Source organism: Sciurus carolinensis, chromosome 10 (genome assembly GCF_902686445.1).
Source record: "Sciurus carolinensis chromosome 10, mSciCar1.2, whole genome shotgun sequence".
Lineage (NCBI taxonomy): Eukaryota > Metazoa > Chordata > Mammalia > Rodentia > Sciuridae > Sciurus > Sciurus carolinensis.
In genome coordinates, this window is record NC_062222.1 from 135711600 (window position 1) to 135728386 (window position 16787).

At 57.7% G+C, this 16787-nt stretch overlaps 1 protein-coding gene across 3 annotated transcripts in view; it reads left to right on the forward strand.

Moving 5' to 3' along the window:
- The window catches only part of Stk32b (serine/threonine kinase 32B), a 300066-nt gene that overhangs the window by 270131 nt on the left and 13148 nt on the right, over positions 1-16787 (forward strand). For all 3 annotated transcript variants that reach the window (XM_047566628.1, XM_047566627.1, XM_047566629.1), the window contains exons 7-10: positions 697-800; positions 8013-8129; positions 10024-10149; positions 15203-15334. In XM_047566628.1, the coding sequence (XP_047422584.1) occupies positions 697-800; positions 8013-8129; positions 10024-10149; positions 15203-15334 (479 nt within the window). The remainder of the gene's footprint in view (positions 1-696; positions 801-8012; positions 8130-10023; positions 10150-15202; positions 15335-16787) is intronic.

Consider the following 16787-nt stretch of genomic DNA (forward strand, 5'->3'; position numbering starts at 1 on the left):
AGTCCAGTGGGGGAGTTTTGGCCTGACCTTTTAAGGTTCTGGAATTTCCTCCTCTCCTTACCTCCTCCCCTGCCCACACTCCTCACCATTACTGATTGGTGCCCCTCTATCCACACGTCTGCTTTAGTTTTCTATTGGATCCCCACTTAGGGGCACAAGGAGGGGAGGGTCTGTCTGACTGGGTCCCTGCTGTGTCCACGGGCACGTTCATCAGGCAGAAGTTGGCCTCATAGGAGACCTCTCCACGCTCCTCTGTTCTGGCCCTGCCCTTCCTCCTCCCTCGCCACCTTGCCTGCTGCCTCCGCCTTCCGCACCTCCCTCACCTCCTGCCAGCCACCCTGCCCTCCCTCGCCTGCCTCCACTGGCCCTGGCCTCCTGTGTGGCGCCAGCCTGGAAATGAAGTCCACGCAGCTTCAGACACAACACGTGCGCCCTACTGCGGCCTGTCCGCCGCCCTTCTGGGCAGGGCTGTCTCGGGCTCTGCACTCACCTTCTGCCCGGAAGGTCGGACTTTGGCGTGATGCTTGCCCCTGCCCTGGAGCCTGCTCCTGGCTGACTGAGGGCGGGAACCGCGTGGCGTGGTGGCAGGAGTCCAGGCCGCACCTCCAGAAAAGCCGTGTTCTGTTCCCCTCGTGCCCTCCAGTGGCGTGGCCGTCACTGTAACCTGCAATGTGGTCTCTGTCTTGTCTCTGGCAGCCCCGGAAGTCTTCCAGGTGTACGTGGACGGAGGCCCCGGCTACTCGTACCCTGTCGACTGGTGGTCCCTGGGCGTCACGGCCTACGAGCTGCTGCGGGGCTGGGTGAGATGTGCGGGGCCGGGCGGGGCCGTGGAGTGGGACTGAGGTTGTCATGCGGGCTGGGTGGAGCCCTGGGCCTGTGTCCCCACTGCTGGTGTGTCACCAGAAGGCCCTGAGCATGAGAAGGGCCCCGTGCAGCTTCCGGGCCAGCCCTGCCTGCTGCTGCCGGTTAACCCCAGGTCAGATGCGGAAGCACTCAGCCCTGCGGCTTCCGGCTCCCCTCTGAACACACGCGACATCCCTGAGCCTGGCCCCTGGCTCCACCAGGGTCTTACGGGTGAAGACAGCTGCGGGAATGGGCTGGGGCTTCCCACACACACTTGCGTTTGAGTTCATCTGCATTTAATAGCTGACACAGGAACAGAGCCACTTGACCCCCAATCACCCCTACTTTTACTTGTGAAGAAAGCATCAGGACTAAACCTAATTTCGCAGCCTGTTTTCTCTGCACAAATTTTGTTTGACAATGAGGTCGCCTCAGCCCTCAGGACCACGGTGTCCTCGACTGCACCGTGGGACACCCTTCTTCCAGTCCTTTCTGGGGCTGCGGTCAGAGGCTTCACAGGCAGAGGTTCTTGCTGGCAGAAGTGCCCCTCAGGGGCCAAGGAGGGTGTCCATCGTGGGGTCCCCACGCGCAGGTTGACGGGTGAGTGGGGGGAGAGCATCGGTGGGCCGTGAACGCCAGAGCGCAGACATCATCATCCTCTAGTTCCGGCAGCTCCTTTCTGACTTGATCTCGGTTTTTTTTTCTCAAACACATGATTTTATTGTTCATGGTGTTTTAGAACACAGAAAAAAAAAATGTGGATTTGCTCATTTTTTCTGGTCCTGAATTAAAGAATTAGCATCCCGCAGGCTTCTTGTTTCTGGCTGCGTCGTTTGGTGTGTTGATAGACATGCACGGAGGAGGAATGTGAGGCTCCCGACACTGAACCAGGGCCCGTGGGCATCTGCCAGAGGCTGCGGGTCCTACATCGCCCGTCACCCATGAGCCAGAGCTGCCCTTGCTGACTGGATGCCCACCTGCAGAAAGGACCTGAACGTCCGAGATGAGGCTTGGCAAAAAGCCCCTGGGATGGAAGGGATCTTGCTGCTTCAAAATAGCTGCTTCATCGTTCACTCTCCTGGCAGTTCTGCTCAGAGATACAGATTTCACTTTCAACAGGAGAGGATGAGCCAGGGGCCTTTGTCATGGGGACAGAGTAACTGAATGAAAGGACACCTGCAGTGACCAGTGCAAACCTTGGTCCCAGATGCTTGTGCCCGGCTTGAACTTTTCCCCGAAGCGCAATGGGCTTGTGCAAGTGGTGACTCTCTGCATTTCATACTGGAAACAATTGCTTCTGTCAAAAAGCCATAGTGAGAGACTCTGGCATTTGCTGGGGCCCTGTGTGAATCTAAAGTTACCCATGCTCCTTGCAAGTCCTCAGTCATCCAGTGGCAGTGTCCCTGACAACCCAGGAGTATCTGGAAGATGAAAAAGTCAGAGTGGAGCTCCCCAGCATGTGGTCTAGGACTTCAGAGCTGGAACGCTCCAGAAATGTCCAGTGGGAAATGGGCAGTATTAATATGGATTGTCGACCATGGGGCCAGGAGTTCTATGGTCCAGCCCAGAAAACAGCCCTGTCTCCCATGAAGAGCCAGGGACAGGGGAGGGTCTGAGACGCCTGTGAGCATGGATGGAACTTACAACCTGGACCAGGGACAGAGGCAGGATCCAGCTCCTCAGAGCCCAAAGGAGCATCTCAGCTTTTGTCCCCACGGGTCGGCTGAGCAAAGGAAAGACCCAAGCCAGGCCATGTTGAGAGCTGGCTCCCCAGTCACCCTGGAACACCAACCAGCCTCTAATGCAACCAAAGTAGGGAGAGATGTCAGGGGAGTCCCATCCCTGACCACATCCATGGAGAAGAGACCCAAAGACCTATAGCCCAGCCCCAGCCCAGCCAACCCCAAGTCTCCCTGTCAGGTGATCGCCCACATGTTGGTTGATCTCCCTTAGGGTGTGGAGAGCTCCTTACCTCCTGAAAGAATCTATTTCATTTTTGGACAGCTCTAGTGAACAGAAAGTTTTCACCCTTAGTCAACTGAAACTGTCTGCTGGCAATGGAGAAGAGAATCTTAAAGGAATCTCACAGGTTCAAACCCCAGCTCCACCCGGTGCCTGCCTGTGATCCTAAGCAGGGCTCTGAAACAGACTGTGCTCAGGATCCTGTTCCAGTGAGCAAAACAACCACCACCGAGCAGAGTTGCTTTGAGAATCAAAGTGTCTGATGATGTAAATTACCCCACACCCTGACTGATGGGGGGCCTGCCCTCAGTGAGTGGCAGCTTCCTTGTGTCCCCCCACCCCAGGACTCCCATCCAGGCCTTGTCCTTTCTAGCTCAGCAGCTTCCAAACACTAGAGACAGGCCCAGAGCAGAGGCCACAGGCTGCTATGCTGACAACCCGTGGGCAAGGCTCCTGGGCTTGGCGAACACAGAAGGGCTCATGGCCACATCCCGTGCACCAAGGGGCTTTTTGGGCTGAGGCACTTCCCTTACTGAAGCTCTGGCCACTTCATTCATTAAAAGAGCATAGCGAGGCCAACGTTGGGGTCACTGTGGGATTAGGTGAGAAACTAGGCAGAGCTGAGCAGCACCAGGCACACAGGTGAGTGCTGGTCACTAAATGAGCATGTATTGTAATGATTCCACGGGACAGGAGGGTCTCCAGACATTGCCAAACATGCCTGGGGGACGAACTTCTCAGCTGAGGAAACTGCCATAGAGCCATGGAGAAGACTCAGTGGGATCTTGCATATGAAGCTCCTGATCACTGCATTGCACAGAAGGTGCTTTTGATATAGGTCTGGCTCGGGCCTGAAAAGCCATTCTGCCTGTCGGGGCCGTGGGAAGGTTGCTGAGAGGCCAAAGAAAGTGCCCGCAGGTGGCAGGGAGATCTGTGATCTGTTGGGGGAGCATACAAGACACCAGTGGCCACTTCATAGAGTTCTGTGGAGACAGGCTGGCAGGGAGCACCTCTGTCCCTCGGCATGCTCCACCAACCGCGCCTCCTCTCCCATGGCAGCTGGCTGGCCCAGTGACACCTACCCTCCACGGTGTGCCCCGTCATGCGCCTCCCCCCACTCAGGGGGGTTTGGATGTCAGGCGCAGAAGCAGAGGCATCATCAGCATGAGCCTGCACAGCTTTCTTGTCTGACCAGCATCCTGAGGAGCTTCTGTCTTGTCACACGCACAGGAAGGTCAGTGTCTGCAGATGACACTAACATGCCCTGGTCCCGGTGTGCACAAGAAAGCCAGGGTCCTTCAAGATGATGGTGTCTGGACATTTCAGCTCAGGCTTGTCCTCATTGTTCCCTTGACTTGGCTAGGTTTAGGGGGACAGAAGGGGCATTCTGTCCCCTTTTCTTTGGGGACGATACTCTGTGGTGCCCCGTCTTCCCTCTTTACTTTCCCCTGTCCCTCACCTGTGTTCCCCTTGCCTTTCACTTTAGCTCTTCTCCTTGGGGACTCCTCCTAGAGGACAGGCAAATGGAGAAACTGGGCATGTGCAGAGGCCAATGAATAGAGGAGATTCTAGAGCTGACCCTACAGGTTGGGGTGCAGAACTAAGAACCGCCAGGGGCCCAGCTGGTGGTCAGCTCCACCTGAGGGAGGGTAGAGGCTGCCCTTGGGTTGGGCACTGACCGTCACTTAGTAAAGCTGACAGTATTGTGGCCAGAGCCGGGAGCCTGGGAGGCAAAGGCCTCTGTACTCCTTCCACAGGAGGGTGGGACCTTCTTGGATCGTTCAGGGATTTTCCACTGTGTTACCAGGACCCTGCAGAGGTGAGGGGAAACATGCTTCAGGCTTTTGAGGCTTAAAGTGCCCGACCCTCTCTTCTCCATGTTCGTCTGTTCCGTATTGGAATTTTGGGGTGAGAGCATTCAATTAGATGGTCTCCAAAGCCCAGATCGGCAGGTAAAATAACAGGTTTCTGGTAATTCTTTTCCTCTTTGTTCCCTCTATGTCTTCTAAATTGACATTTTTTTTTTTTTTTTTTTGTAAACTGCGTGTCTTGGAATAGAGACACCTGCACTCCATAATGAGTATATTCAATGTACTGCGGCTAAAATTGCTTTTATCAACAGTGCACACAATTACTTTACTGTATAAATACCAACTGGCTTTCTGGGTCAACGTGTCCTAAGGCCAGTGAGTGAGAACTAAGCATCAATAGAATTCTTCGCCAGCAGAGAGAATACTGATCTTAGCGTTTTCCATTATTCTTGTTAGAGGACCTGGTTCTCTCCACCCGCTCAAGCAGACGTGGGCTAGACCTGCAGCCTCCAGTCTTGGCTGTGTCCCTCGCAGGCTCCTGTGTGTTTCTAGAAGCCCTTGCACTTTGGTCTCGGTCGGGGAGTGCTGTGGTTCTCATGCTCAGCAGGGTGGCTGTTGGTCTGGTTCCCTCTAGAAGCGGAGGAGTGGCAGGGTGGCAGAGAGGGTAGCTCCCCTGGAGGTCTGGGGGACAGCAGGGTTAAGGAGTTCCTGGGAGTGGACAAGAAGGAAGTGAGATGGAGCATCCACGGCAAGAGGCTTTTCATTTGCTTCTGGCTGGTTCTCTCCCTGGGCTGCTTGGATTTGCAGCTCTGGTGGCCCTGCAGGAAGGGCAGGAAGAAGGAAGCTCTTTCCACCTCTGAGCCTCAGTCTTCACAATGGGGACGGAGGTGAGACGGCATCGTCTCCAATGTCCTCACACCTCCGGCAGCTAGGTTCCCAGGGTGGACTGGCCAGGGTGGGTGATAGTGTATCAAGAGGAAAAGAAGAGAAGAGACCCAGAACAGTCCAGAAGCCCAGCGCCCAGCCCCTGGCCCACCTCAAGGTGGTGGTCCCGGCCTCTGCCGTCTCACCCCGCTGGACTTAGAAGCACTCCCAGCCCCACGGGTTCCCCTCAGCCTCTGTCCATACCAGATGCTCTGCTGCCTGTCCATCATGCACCACCATGGCCACCACCCTGCTATCCACCCCCAGCAGTCCCAGCAGGGTGGCACCATGTCAGCAGCACAGCACAAGAAGAAAGGAGAGCTCAGACCCCTGGATCAGGACTCAGCTCAAGGGTGTAGGGTATTTTATTAGCTTTCTGTGGCTGCAGAGCAAAGGCCCACCACCTAGGGCGTAAGCAACAGGCCTAGCATCTCACAGCTTTGGAGGCTGGATGTCCACGGTCAAGGTGCAGGAGGGCTGGTTCCTGCGGGCTGCGAGGGAAGGGCGTTCCGGGCCTCTCCTGGGCTGGTGGAGGGCTGTCTCCTCCCTGTCCTTTACTGTGTGCCCCTCTTTCAGGGCCCCAGTTTTCCCTTTTGATAAGGACACCAGTCGTATGCATCAGGGCCCACTCTAATGACCCCATGTTAACCTGATCCTCACGTAAGGTCGTGCTCGGAGGGTTTGGAAGCTGGAACTTCAAAACATGACATTTCTTTGGGTGGGGGTGGGTGGGAGAAGAGTCCCGCCTGGATCAGCAGTGCTCATGCCTCGTCCCATGGGTCACCCGGCCTGGCCTCAAGCTCAGTGCCAGTTCTGGGAAGCGGAGCCCCTGACGTGCGTTCTGTAAAATGGCCACTATTGTTTACCACGGGGGCTCGTGTAATGGGAGGTGAAGGGCGCAGTGTCAATAACCACACAGACACCGGGAGCCAGGTAAGAGCAGGCGAGCTTGTAGTTGCTGACTCGTTTATTGCGGAAGCTGCTTCTTCTTTTATTGAGCACCTATTCAATCAGCGCGTCAATCAGCGCGTCACACCACTCGAAACCACCAATCATTTAGTCTCCTAGAACCACCAGTCATTTGAGGGTTTTGTATTTTGCACCAACTGGCCACGTTAGTGGTGCTAACTCATGAGGGTACTGAGTGTTGGTGGCATGAACAGCACCCTCGTTTGAGGCAGCTCTTGCGTTTTCTGAAGGTGGTGAAGTGCACCGGGGTCCTGCAGCGTGGCGGCAGGTGGCCCCTGCAGGTGGGAGCGGCTCCTGGAGCAAGCCTCCCGGCCCAGCAGTGAGAAGCAAAGACGTCATTAGTGTGTCGAGGGCATCAGCTGTCACAGAGCCCCGCGTTAGTGGCGAGCTCCCCGTTCCACCAACGGCCCTGCGGAATTGAAGCCCCAGGCAGCTGGAGCAGGTGACCTCAGTGCCCTCAGATCCCAGGGTGCTGTCTGGCTCGTGGTCAGTGTCTCATCACTGCAGATAGCCTGGTGCAACACCTCGTCCTCATGCTCCAGGACCCTGCTCAGCGGCAGATGGGAGTGGACTCGGGCTCCAAGAACAGAGAGGAGCCTAATAGATTCCCCGCTGCAGGAGCCCTCGGCTTCCTGGAGAGAGAGCAATCATATTGCCGCCACATACGATTGCGGCAACTCCGCCCGACAATCAGGTCCACGTGGATTAATTAGAACTCACTCCGCAAGACGTCCCCAGGATCGGCTCGGTTGCTCCACCACACGATGGCTCCTCTCGCCCTTGGCTGCGGTGCAGACCTGGAACCAGGTGGCCCACAAAGCCAGGGGCAGGGCGAAGGGGCTCTGAGAGAGCCATCCTGAGGGTGGGGGAGGGGACTGATGTGCCGAGAGTCCTGGAGCTGCGTCTCCACGATCGCGATCAAGAAAGGCTTCCCAAGCCAAGCTGGTGGCTGGCGGGGAATGTAGGCGGCATCATGCTGCACCTGGCACGGAGGGCAGAGCCCACACCTCCTCACTGGGGAGAGGATGGCGGGTGACACCGTCAGGCGGAAGCAGGCCAGCCCCTCCCCCCCATGCCAGCCAGACCCAAAGGGTGACCGTTTCCCACTCACCCAGGTCACAAAGCTGATGGGTGAGGTCCATGAGCAGGTGGGGTGTGACTGGAGGTGACCCTGGGGGCCAGGTGGGTGCTGGAGTCCACACCCAAGCCCATGACCAGCGTAGGCATGAAGGCCAGGCTACGGGCCTGAGTTCTGGTCTGACACTTTCGGGCTGGTGACCTCAGAGAGTCACCTACCTACTGCGGCCCCAACAGCACCGTCCACCTGCTGGGTCCCTGCTGTGTCCCATGAGGCTGGTTATAGTCAGCACATGCAGGCCACCTGCCCCACCACGAAAGATGAACACACACCGAGGCCTGGAAGAGAGAACAAGCCACCCGTCACTTCACACTCTCGGCCCCCAGGGCCCTCACTCTGATCTGGTCACTGTCCTTTGGTTGCAGAGGCCCTACGAGATCCACTCGGCCACGCCCGTCGATGAGATCCTGAACATGTTCAAGGTGGAGCGTGTCCACTACTCCTCCACGTGGTGCAAGGGCATGGTGGCCCTGCTCAAGAAGGTAAGGGCGGGCAGCCCCGGGCAGACACAGGCAGGCCGGCAGACACGGCTTGACCACAGTGGAGACGGCAGTCAGCTGGGCTCATACCGGCCAGGAGCCACACCACGAGGACACACAGATGACAAAGCCATGGATGGTGGAGCCTGTGACAGCAAGCCACAGCTCTGTTCACGCCTCTCCAGGCTCCTAATAGATAGGAACACTCGACGCATGTGGCTCTTGACCCACAGAGCTGTTAGGAACTGGGCATCTCCTGACTTTGGGCGGGAACTGTGGCTTGTAGAAGAAAGTGCTGTCCCCGTGGTGTGACGCCTGACCAGAACCCTCAGCACCAGCGTCCATCTGGGAGCCTGTTAGAACTGCACATTTCCTGGCTCGACCCCAGACCCCCAGCGAGGCCCAGCTGCCGCCTTGGTGCAGTCTCCATGGCTCTGATGCTGGCCCAGTGAGGCCTCGGTGGAAGCCCTGGGCGCCTCCTTGTGAGTTCCCTTTCAATCCCCCAGGATGCACAGTCCGGTCTCCCACACGGTTGGCACAGCCATGGTGACAGCAGCAGTGTTGGTCGAGGGCCCGTGTTGAGGACCACGGCTCTTCTTTGATCCCTACCAGCCCTGTGGTCAGGGCGGGGCCATTATCCCTGTACCAGAGGTGGGAAAGGTGAGGGAGGATTAGGAGAGCAAACTCATCCGGCGGACGCCACAGGGCTGCTGAAGAGAGGGAGGCAGGTCTAGAGGCCGAGTCCTCCTGGCTGCCGCCCAGCCCTCAGCCCCGAGGCAGCTTAGGACCTGTGAATTTCCAATCAGTCAGAGTCATCCTCAAGGCCACCACCACCGGTCCTAGGGTCAGTGGTTCCCAACCCTGACTGATCACCAGAAGCATCCAGAAGCCTCCCAGACTGCCAGAACCTGCCCCTCCCGACCCACGCGAGGCAGAATCCCTGGCAAGGGTGTCCTAGACGGCCAACTCCGGATGGCCCTTAAATGGAGCCTGTTTAAACCTGCGCCCATCCTTTGGGGACAGCTCCTAAACAGAGGCCACTGTGATCAGCAGGTACAGTCCCCGCCAGGTGGCTTCAGGGGGTGGCAGCAGCCTACTCGGCAGGCATAGCTGGGACACGTCTGCCATGACAGGTGACAGGTGGGAGTGAACGGGAGGAGCGGGAAGGGGCTGACTTCTGGCTCCCACCTGCAGATAGCTGCCAGGCCCATGCCCGGTCCTGGCCAACCTTGGGGTGGCACCCTGACCCTCGGCTGGCAGGCAGGCTGCCATCCTTCTCCTGCCTTGGTGAGGAAACAGGCCCAGAGCACTCAACACCCGCCCTGGGCCCTGGCCCTCCGGTGGCCGTTCCTGGGCCCCTGCTCTTTCAGCTCCAGCCCTCTGCTCTGTGTCCCTGATAACCCTGAGCACTTTGAAAAGGCAGCAGCCGCGTCTGGCCTGAGGCAAAGCCTCTGACGGTCTTATTCTGCACCCCCTTACTAGCAGAAGCTCCATCTGAAGAGGAGCTAAAAACGGTCCCCTTGGCCATACACAAGGCCACCCCATTAGGTCACCTTGTGGGTATCCAGGGAAAATTGTACCAAGTCGCAGGCCTAAGTCACGCAGGTGGCTCTGGTTTCTGACTGGAACTCTGCAGGTGCCCAAGCGGGGGCCTGGCCAGCACTTGGTCCTGCCCACAGTCCCGGCCATGGGCTGCACAAGTGCCTGGCCTGGCTTCCTCCCCACTGACAGAGCTGCGTGTGGAGGCACTGCCACCGGCTGTCCAACGGGGCCGGCCCCTGAGGAGCATGACGCGCTGGGAGACCTCACGCTTGGCCCCGAGCAGACCACCACTTTCTGACCCACTGTGCCTTGGCGGACGCACAGTTCAAGGACGCACGTTTGCCTCTGACCACAGCTCCTGACCAAGGACCCCGAGAGCCGCCTGTCCAGCCTCAGTGACGTTCAGAGTGCACCCTACCTGGCTGACGTGAACTGGGACGCGGTGTTCGAGAAGGCGCTGACGCCCGGCTTTGTTCCCAATGTGAGTGGGGGTCCCGTGGACAGCATGCTACCCCAGAGGTCCCCACTGTGGTGCTAAGTGTGACCCCCACAGCTGGCCAGTGAGTCCTCTGCTGGGCCACAGCCCCTGGAGCAACAGTGGGCTCATGTTTTGCTGAGGCTTGGGGTGGATTTTGCCAAGGTCTGCGTCTCACGGTGGGTCCTCTGGGGTGCTGAGCCTCTTTCTTCACATACCACATGTGTGCATGCAGACACTCATGAGCAGACCCATCTGCTGCCCTGCCTGCGTGGAACTGTCTAGCACAGGAAGAGAGGCAGTGAGCTGCCCGCCAGTGAGCATGCAAAACACAACAAGGCTCAGAAGGGGACGGGGCGGGGAGGCGAGGAGGCAGGGCCTCCTTTAGAGACATTAGGCAGAGAGCGGAATGAAATGGGGAGCCAGGCATGAGGGCGTCCCGAGACCCCAGGCAGAGGGGACACCAGGATGATGCACCTGGAGGTGGTAGAAAGCCTGGGTTTCAAAGAGCACTGCAGAGTTGTATGGCCGGAGCAGAATGAAACCACAGGGAAATAAGAGGACGTAAATGGAAGGGATGCCAGCCATGCCAGGGAGGCATCCGGAGGCCGTGGCAAAGGTGTCAGGTGTGTCCCCTAAGCACCGAGAGTCTAAGGCAGGGAGCAAAAGACCAGGCTGGCGTGCTGAAGGCGGGCGCGGGCTGCAGTGGCTCTGGAGCCCTCGGAGGGGTCAGGGGCTGGGAGCAGCACTGGAGCCTCTGGGCACCTGCTCGCTAGGCAGTGGCCTTGGCCCTGGAGGACCTGCAGAGAGCTCCTGAGAGCAGTGACAGATGGGACGAGACCCTGGGCAGCGTTCTGTGACACTGAAGGAACACCCACTGGCCAGCTGGTGGCCTTGCCCAGGAGTGGTGGTGTAACAGGAGAGACTCATCACCCCAAAAGCCTGGCCCGATGTCACCCCTCCAGCCCCCAGTTGTCTGAATGGGGCTGGAAACTCAGGTGCCAGGGCCACCGGGCTGGTCCGGGAGCCCAGGAGCAGGCTGTTTGCTGGCAGCCTAGCTCGGAGACGTGCTCCCCTCCTGTGGGTGCCAGAACAATGCCTGCCATTCCATGCCCAGCCTAGCAAGACGACATGGTGATAGTACAATGGTGCTGAGTGACGTTCCTCCGAATCGGCCTCCCGTCCAGGGCTTCCAGCCCCTCCTCACAGACATGTCTCCACATAAGCTTGGGTTTCAGGATTCGGCTTCTCCCACAGCCTGCCCAGCGCTCCAGAGGAAGCCTCCAGGACGAGGCCTGGCTGGGCCTCTGCCTCCCAGCCAGCGGATGTCACTGCCCTGCCCTGCACTCCCGCGGTCCTTAAGCAAGCCATAATGAATGTCGTCCCTCACCCAGGCCCAGGGTGGACAGAGGGCTCCCTGGCTCCACAGCTCCTCAGACCAGGCCAGGGACAGGCAGCCATGGAGTGGCATTGCAGGTCCTGACCCCACCATTCTTCCTGGGAAAGTTGGGGTGCATTGCTCGGCACACGGTGTGTCTGTCTGTCTGTGGGACTGTGTCTGAATGAGTGTGTGTGTGAACGTGCATGCGCGTGTTCTCAGTGTCTGTGCTCAGGGGCAGCAGAGGCCATGACCTGCCTGTTGGCAAAAGCAGCTTCCGTTTCTACCGCATCCCACTGGCCAGTGAGTGCCAGGTGGGAGCACAGGGCCGTTGTCCCTGTTCTGAATCCCCAGCACCTACACGGGCCTGCACTGTGCTGACACCAGCTGGGGCCTGGGGAGGGCAGCGTCCTGGCCCACTGCGGGGACCTCCCAGACCAGAGTGGCTGCCTCGGTACGGCGCAGCCAGGCTCAGCTCGGGCCCGCTCTGTGGGCTGCCCTGGGTGCTCAGCAGTGTCCCTGCCTCCACCTACCAGATGACAAGGGCACCCCGCTACTGTGACAACCAGATGCCTCCAGCACTGCCGAGTGCCCTGGGGACGAAGTTGTCCCTGTTGACAGCGTGGCTCTGGGCGTGCTGCCACCCAGATCTGGCTGGCTTTGCCACCTCTGTCACCAGGTGCTCTGCAGCCTGTGCCTGTCCGTCACTGGGACCCTTCCTGGACCTGGGGAGTGAAAGCCACACAGGCCTGGCGGAGCAAGCCCTCGGAAGGACCTGAGGCGCCGCTGCCGGGTGACTCAGAGGCCCCGGAGGCCACCTCAGCTCCCTCCCTGGCTTCCTGCAGGCGTGTGTTCTGGGATCTCCAGAGACACCGCTGGCACCTTCCAGAGCCTCCGTCTGCCACTCGGCCACATCGCTGAGCCCCGGAGTACCGACGCAGCCCTGCATGGCCAGCCCCGTGGCCCAGCTGATTCTCCCTGGCCATGTCCAGGGCCCTGGGGGCTGTGCTGGGAAGCCCTGAGGGTACGTGGCACCAACATGTGGCAACAGGCAGGTGAGCCTGTGGGGCACAGTACCTGCCTCTGCCTCCCTCACCTGCTGCTGCTCCCAATTCCTCCCGACACACCCTCCTGCATATTCACACACTCACACACACCCACGCACACTCAGACTCTAACACACATACACACACTCACACACAGGAACACACATGCACATGGTCACATACACCCTCACACTCACATACACATGCTCACACACTCATGCTCATACATTCATGCCCTCACGCACATTTTGGCACACTTTGACACACATGCTCTCACATACACTCACACAGAAAAGCACACACAACATCCTCTCACACATTCATGCACACTTACATGCTCATATACACTCAATTGCTCTCTCACACACACTCTTGCACACTCACATTCACACACTCATATACTCAGTCACACACTCATACACAGTCACACACGCACGCTCACACACACACCGTCATACTAACATGGTCACACAGACATGCATTCACACAGTAACACACACACACTCACATACACTTGCCTGCAGTTACACACACACTCTCACACACACTTGCATGCAATCACACACATGCTCTCACACAGTCACACTCACACACACAATCACACACGCTGTCACACACACACTCATACACTCACGCACACGCTCACATACACACTCACAGTCACACACACTGAACAGGTGCCGGGGCCGTGCCGTTGCCATGTGCCCACCGTCTCCTGAGAGCATGGTGTTAGCTGACCTCTGTCTGAGAGTCCCCAGAGCAGACATGGCACTGGAAGGCCCTAGAAGGCCTTGGGTGTGCTTGTCCTGTGAGTGTGACGAGTGGGTAATGACAGCGACGGAGACATCCTGTGTGCCAGGCCTTGTTCTGAGCTGCCTGAGTTCTGGAAGCCTCACGCCACCTGAGAAGTGCATCCCAGTGGTACTGTGGGCGAGGGTGAGTGGCTTGTCCAGGGTGACCGGGGAGAAACAGCAGTGTGGGCCAGAACCGGCGTTGGCGTGGACATGTGAGCCTGTGTTGGCGTGGACATGTGAGCTGGATGCAGACACAACGGGCCAGGAGAGGGGCCTGGAGGGCGAGCTGCTCCCAGGAGGGCCAGCGCTGGAGGGCACGCGGGTGAGGGATGAGGTTTTTAGCAAGCTCCAGGAGTTGGTGACCATGGAAGGAGCTCCGTGCCCCCAGGGGGCGGGGAGCCCTCAGCACTGGGGGATCCATAGGGACTCACAGCAGGTCCCACGGAAAAGTGCAGCCCGGGATTGAGAGAGCCAGAAGGAGACAGTAGCGAGGACTGCCGCGTGCCAGGCCCTAGAGCCCGTCCTGACCTGCCCAGGCCAGACTCACAGACTCGCGTCGCTGTCCTCATTCCTCAGCCTTGGGAGCCGAGGCCCATGAAGGCTTAGTGACAGGCCAGCACTTGCCCAGTCCTGTCTGCAAAGCCCTATCCTCCTCCTGCCTTCAGCCACCACCAGGGCAGTGACTGGCACCAAGCCAATGAGGCAGCCTGGACTGCAGGCGGGGCAACGCTGGCTAGTGAGTGGGGTCCAAGTTGGGAATCCCACGGGAGGAGCAGGGAGGGCCTGTGAAGCAGAAGGTCAGTCCCTGAAAGTAATGGCAGCTGCTCTTCTAGAGGCTGGCAAGCACCATCTCAGTTGATCCCTGCGCAGCCTCTGAGCCTCTGCAGTTGACACAGGTAGAGAAGTGGAGGCAGAGGTCACCCAGGCGAGGGCCGGGCTGGCCGACCTGGAGGCTCTGCTGGGCTTACTCGTCTTGGCCAGGTCATGGCAGCTGGGGTCTAATAGCCCAAGGACACCCAGCAAGGGAGGATTTGCTAGAGGCGATTGCTCAGTACCTGCAAGGGAGGCTCTGCTGTCCAACTGCAGGTGAGGGACTGAGTCCCGGGCGGTGTGAAACCTGGCCAAGGTCCGGGAGCAGCAGCACTGGGGTTTCCTATGCAACCCGGGCTGCTGATGTCATCGCCACCGGGCCACATTGCTGGGGGACTGCATCCTGGGCCAGTCATCGAGGCTGGGTCTTCAGACAGAGAATGACTTCTAGGAAATGGGGTCTGAGGCCTGGAAGTTGGGGCTCAAGGGCTCCAGTGGTGGGGGAGAGACAACCGAGACAGGGAGCTGGGCAGATGTCGATCATAAATGGCAATTAAATAAAATAATTAAATTATAATAAATTATAATTTAATAAATATATTTAATTATTATAAATATTTAATTACATTTAATTTATTTAAAATATTTAATTATATTTAATTATTATAAATTATAATTTAATTAATAAAATAATTAAATTATCATAATTATAAAATAATTCATAATAATTATAAAATTATCATGTTTCTAGAAAAAATAAAGCCATGAGAATGTATCTGTGGTGAATTAATTAGTGGAAAAAATCAGATTGGAGAACTGAGCTCACCCTCATGGAAACACAGGAATGCTGGTGGGGCAGGGGGCCTGCCCAGGGTGGGCTGCAGCCTCCGGAGAAGGACCTTGGCCACAAGAGTGTGTCCTTTCCTCATGGGAGAACAGGGACCTGGCGTTGCTCCCGAGTGAACGCTGGAGTGGGCGGGAGAGAGCCGTCGGAGGCAGCCGGGCTGACCCTGTTTTCCTCTCCACTCCAGAAAGGGAGATTGAACTGTGACCCCACGTTCGAACTTGAAGAGATGATTCTAGAATCCAAGCCCCTTCACAAAAAGAAGAAGAGGTTGGCAAAGCACAGGTCCAAAGATGGCACCAAGGACAGCTGCCCCCTGGTGAGTGTCTGGGAGCCCTCTCCAGGGCGGGGGGAGAGCGCCGAGCAAGGCTCCTCCTCGGACAGAGGCCTTTCCCGCACCCTTCCCATCACGCGGTCCCTCGCTGTCCTGGGCACTGGCTGTGTCACCCCTCAGACACCAAACCCCTGGGATGCTCAAGCCCCCGTGTGGAATGGTGCAGTGGTATGTGCCACCAGCCTCCCGTGGGCGCCGAGCCACCTCTAGAGCACTCACAATGCCTAACAGCACGAAGGCCACCTATGCATTCTTGAACTGTGTTGTGTGGGGACCCATGACAAGAAAAAAGGCCCTGCATGTCCACTTGGGCCACCCGGGCCTGTGGGCCAAGCACACACAAGAGGCTCGGGGTGAGCAGCCTCTGTGCAGCACTGAGAGGGACGAGGACCTGTGGCCAAGGCCACCCAGGCTACAGCCTCGTGCTGATTCAGTCTCACGCATTCATCGTAGGGCTTGGTGTGAGCAAATTCAAGTTATGCTTGTATGGAAACTTCTGGAATTTTTTCTGAATATTTTGGAAGCACATTTAGTTGAATCTGCAGAAGCGGAACCCACAGGTATGGAGAGCCAACTGTGGCTTCCCTAGAGTCAATAAAGTGCCACCCTCACACGAGGGGTCTCTCGGGTGCCAAACTGTGAGCAGAGGGTTAGAGACAGAGGTATGCACACTCCTGCTGCCAGCGCAGGCAGCTCACGCAGTGTCCTGGGTGCCCGTGCCAGCCTGGGCCTCTGTGTCAGTGTCCTGGGTTAATAGCAAAGCATTGCAGATCAGGTGGCTTAACAGCTGGATTTATCCTCCCACACTTCTGGAGGCCTTCAATTAGGAATCGGGTCTCAGTAGAGCCAGGCTCGCCTCAGCAGAGACCTTACGCAGCCAGATACCCTGAGTCCCTGCCCTGCAGCTGCGTGGACGCCCCTCCTCCATCCTCACCGCCTCTTCTCTCTGTGTCCCTGTGTCTCCACATGGCTGTCCCAGAAGGACACCATCACTGGCTTTAGGGCCCACCCTCACCCCCTCTTGGTCACCCACTTGATCACACCAGCAGTATCCCACTTCAGAGACGGCCACCTTCACACATACCAGGGCTTAGGACTTCAACCTGTTTGGTGGGATGCATTTCAACCCTCAACAGCCCCTTTCCCTGTAAAAATTTGATTTGATTTTTACAGCCTGAATTGATATCAAGATGAATATAATCTGTCATGCCAAAAGCTCATTGTTTTCTTCTGATTTTAAAAGAAAATAAACACCTTGGTAGTCTCTACAGTCTCGGGCCCAGAGCCCTGAGCCAGCGGCCTGCCCTGCCCTTGGGCCTGGAGCCCCAACCCGTGCGTGCATGCGGAGCGCAAGAGGGGAGCGTGTGTCCCCTGCTGCCCATCAGTGTGCAGCCCGAGGGCTTCCAGGGGGGCCTCCGGGACAGCCTCCAGGCATTTG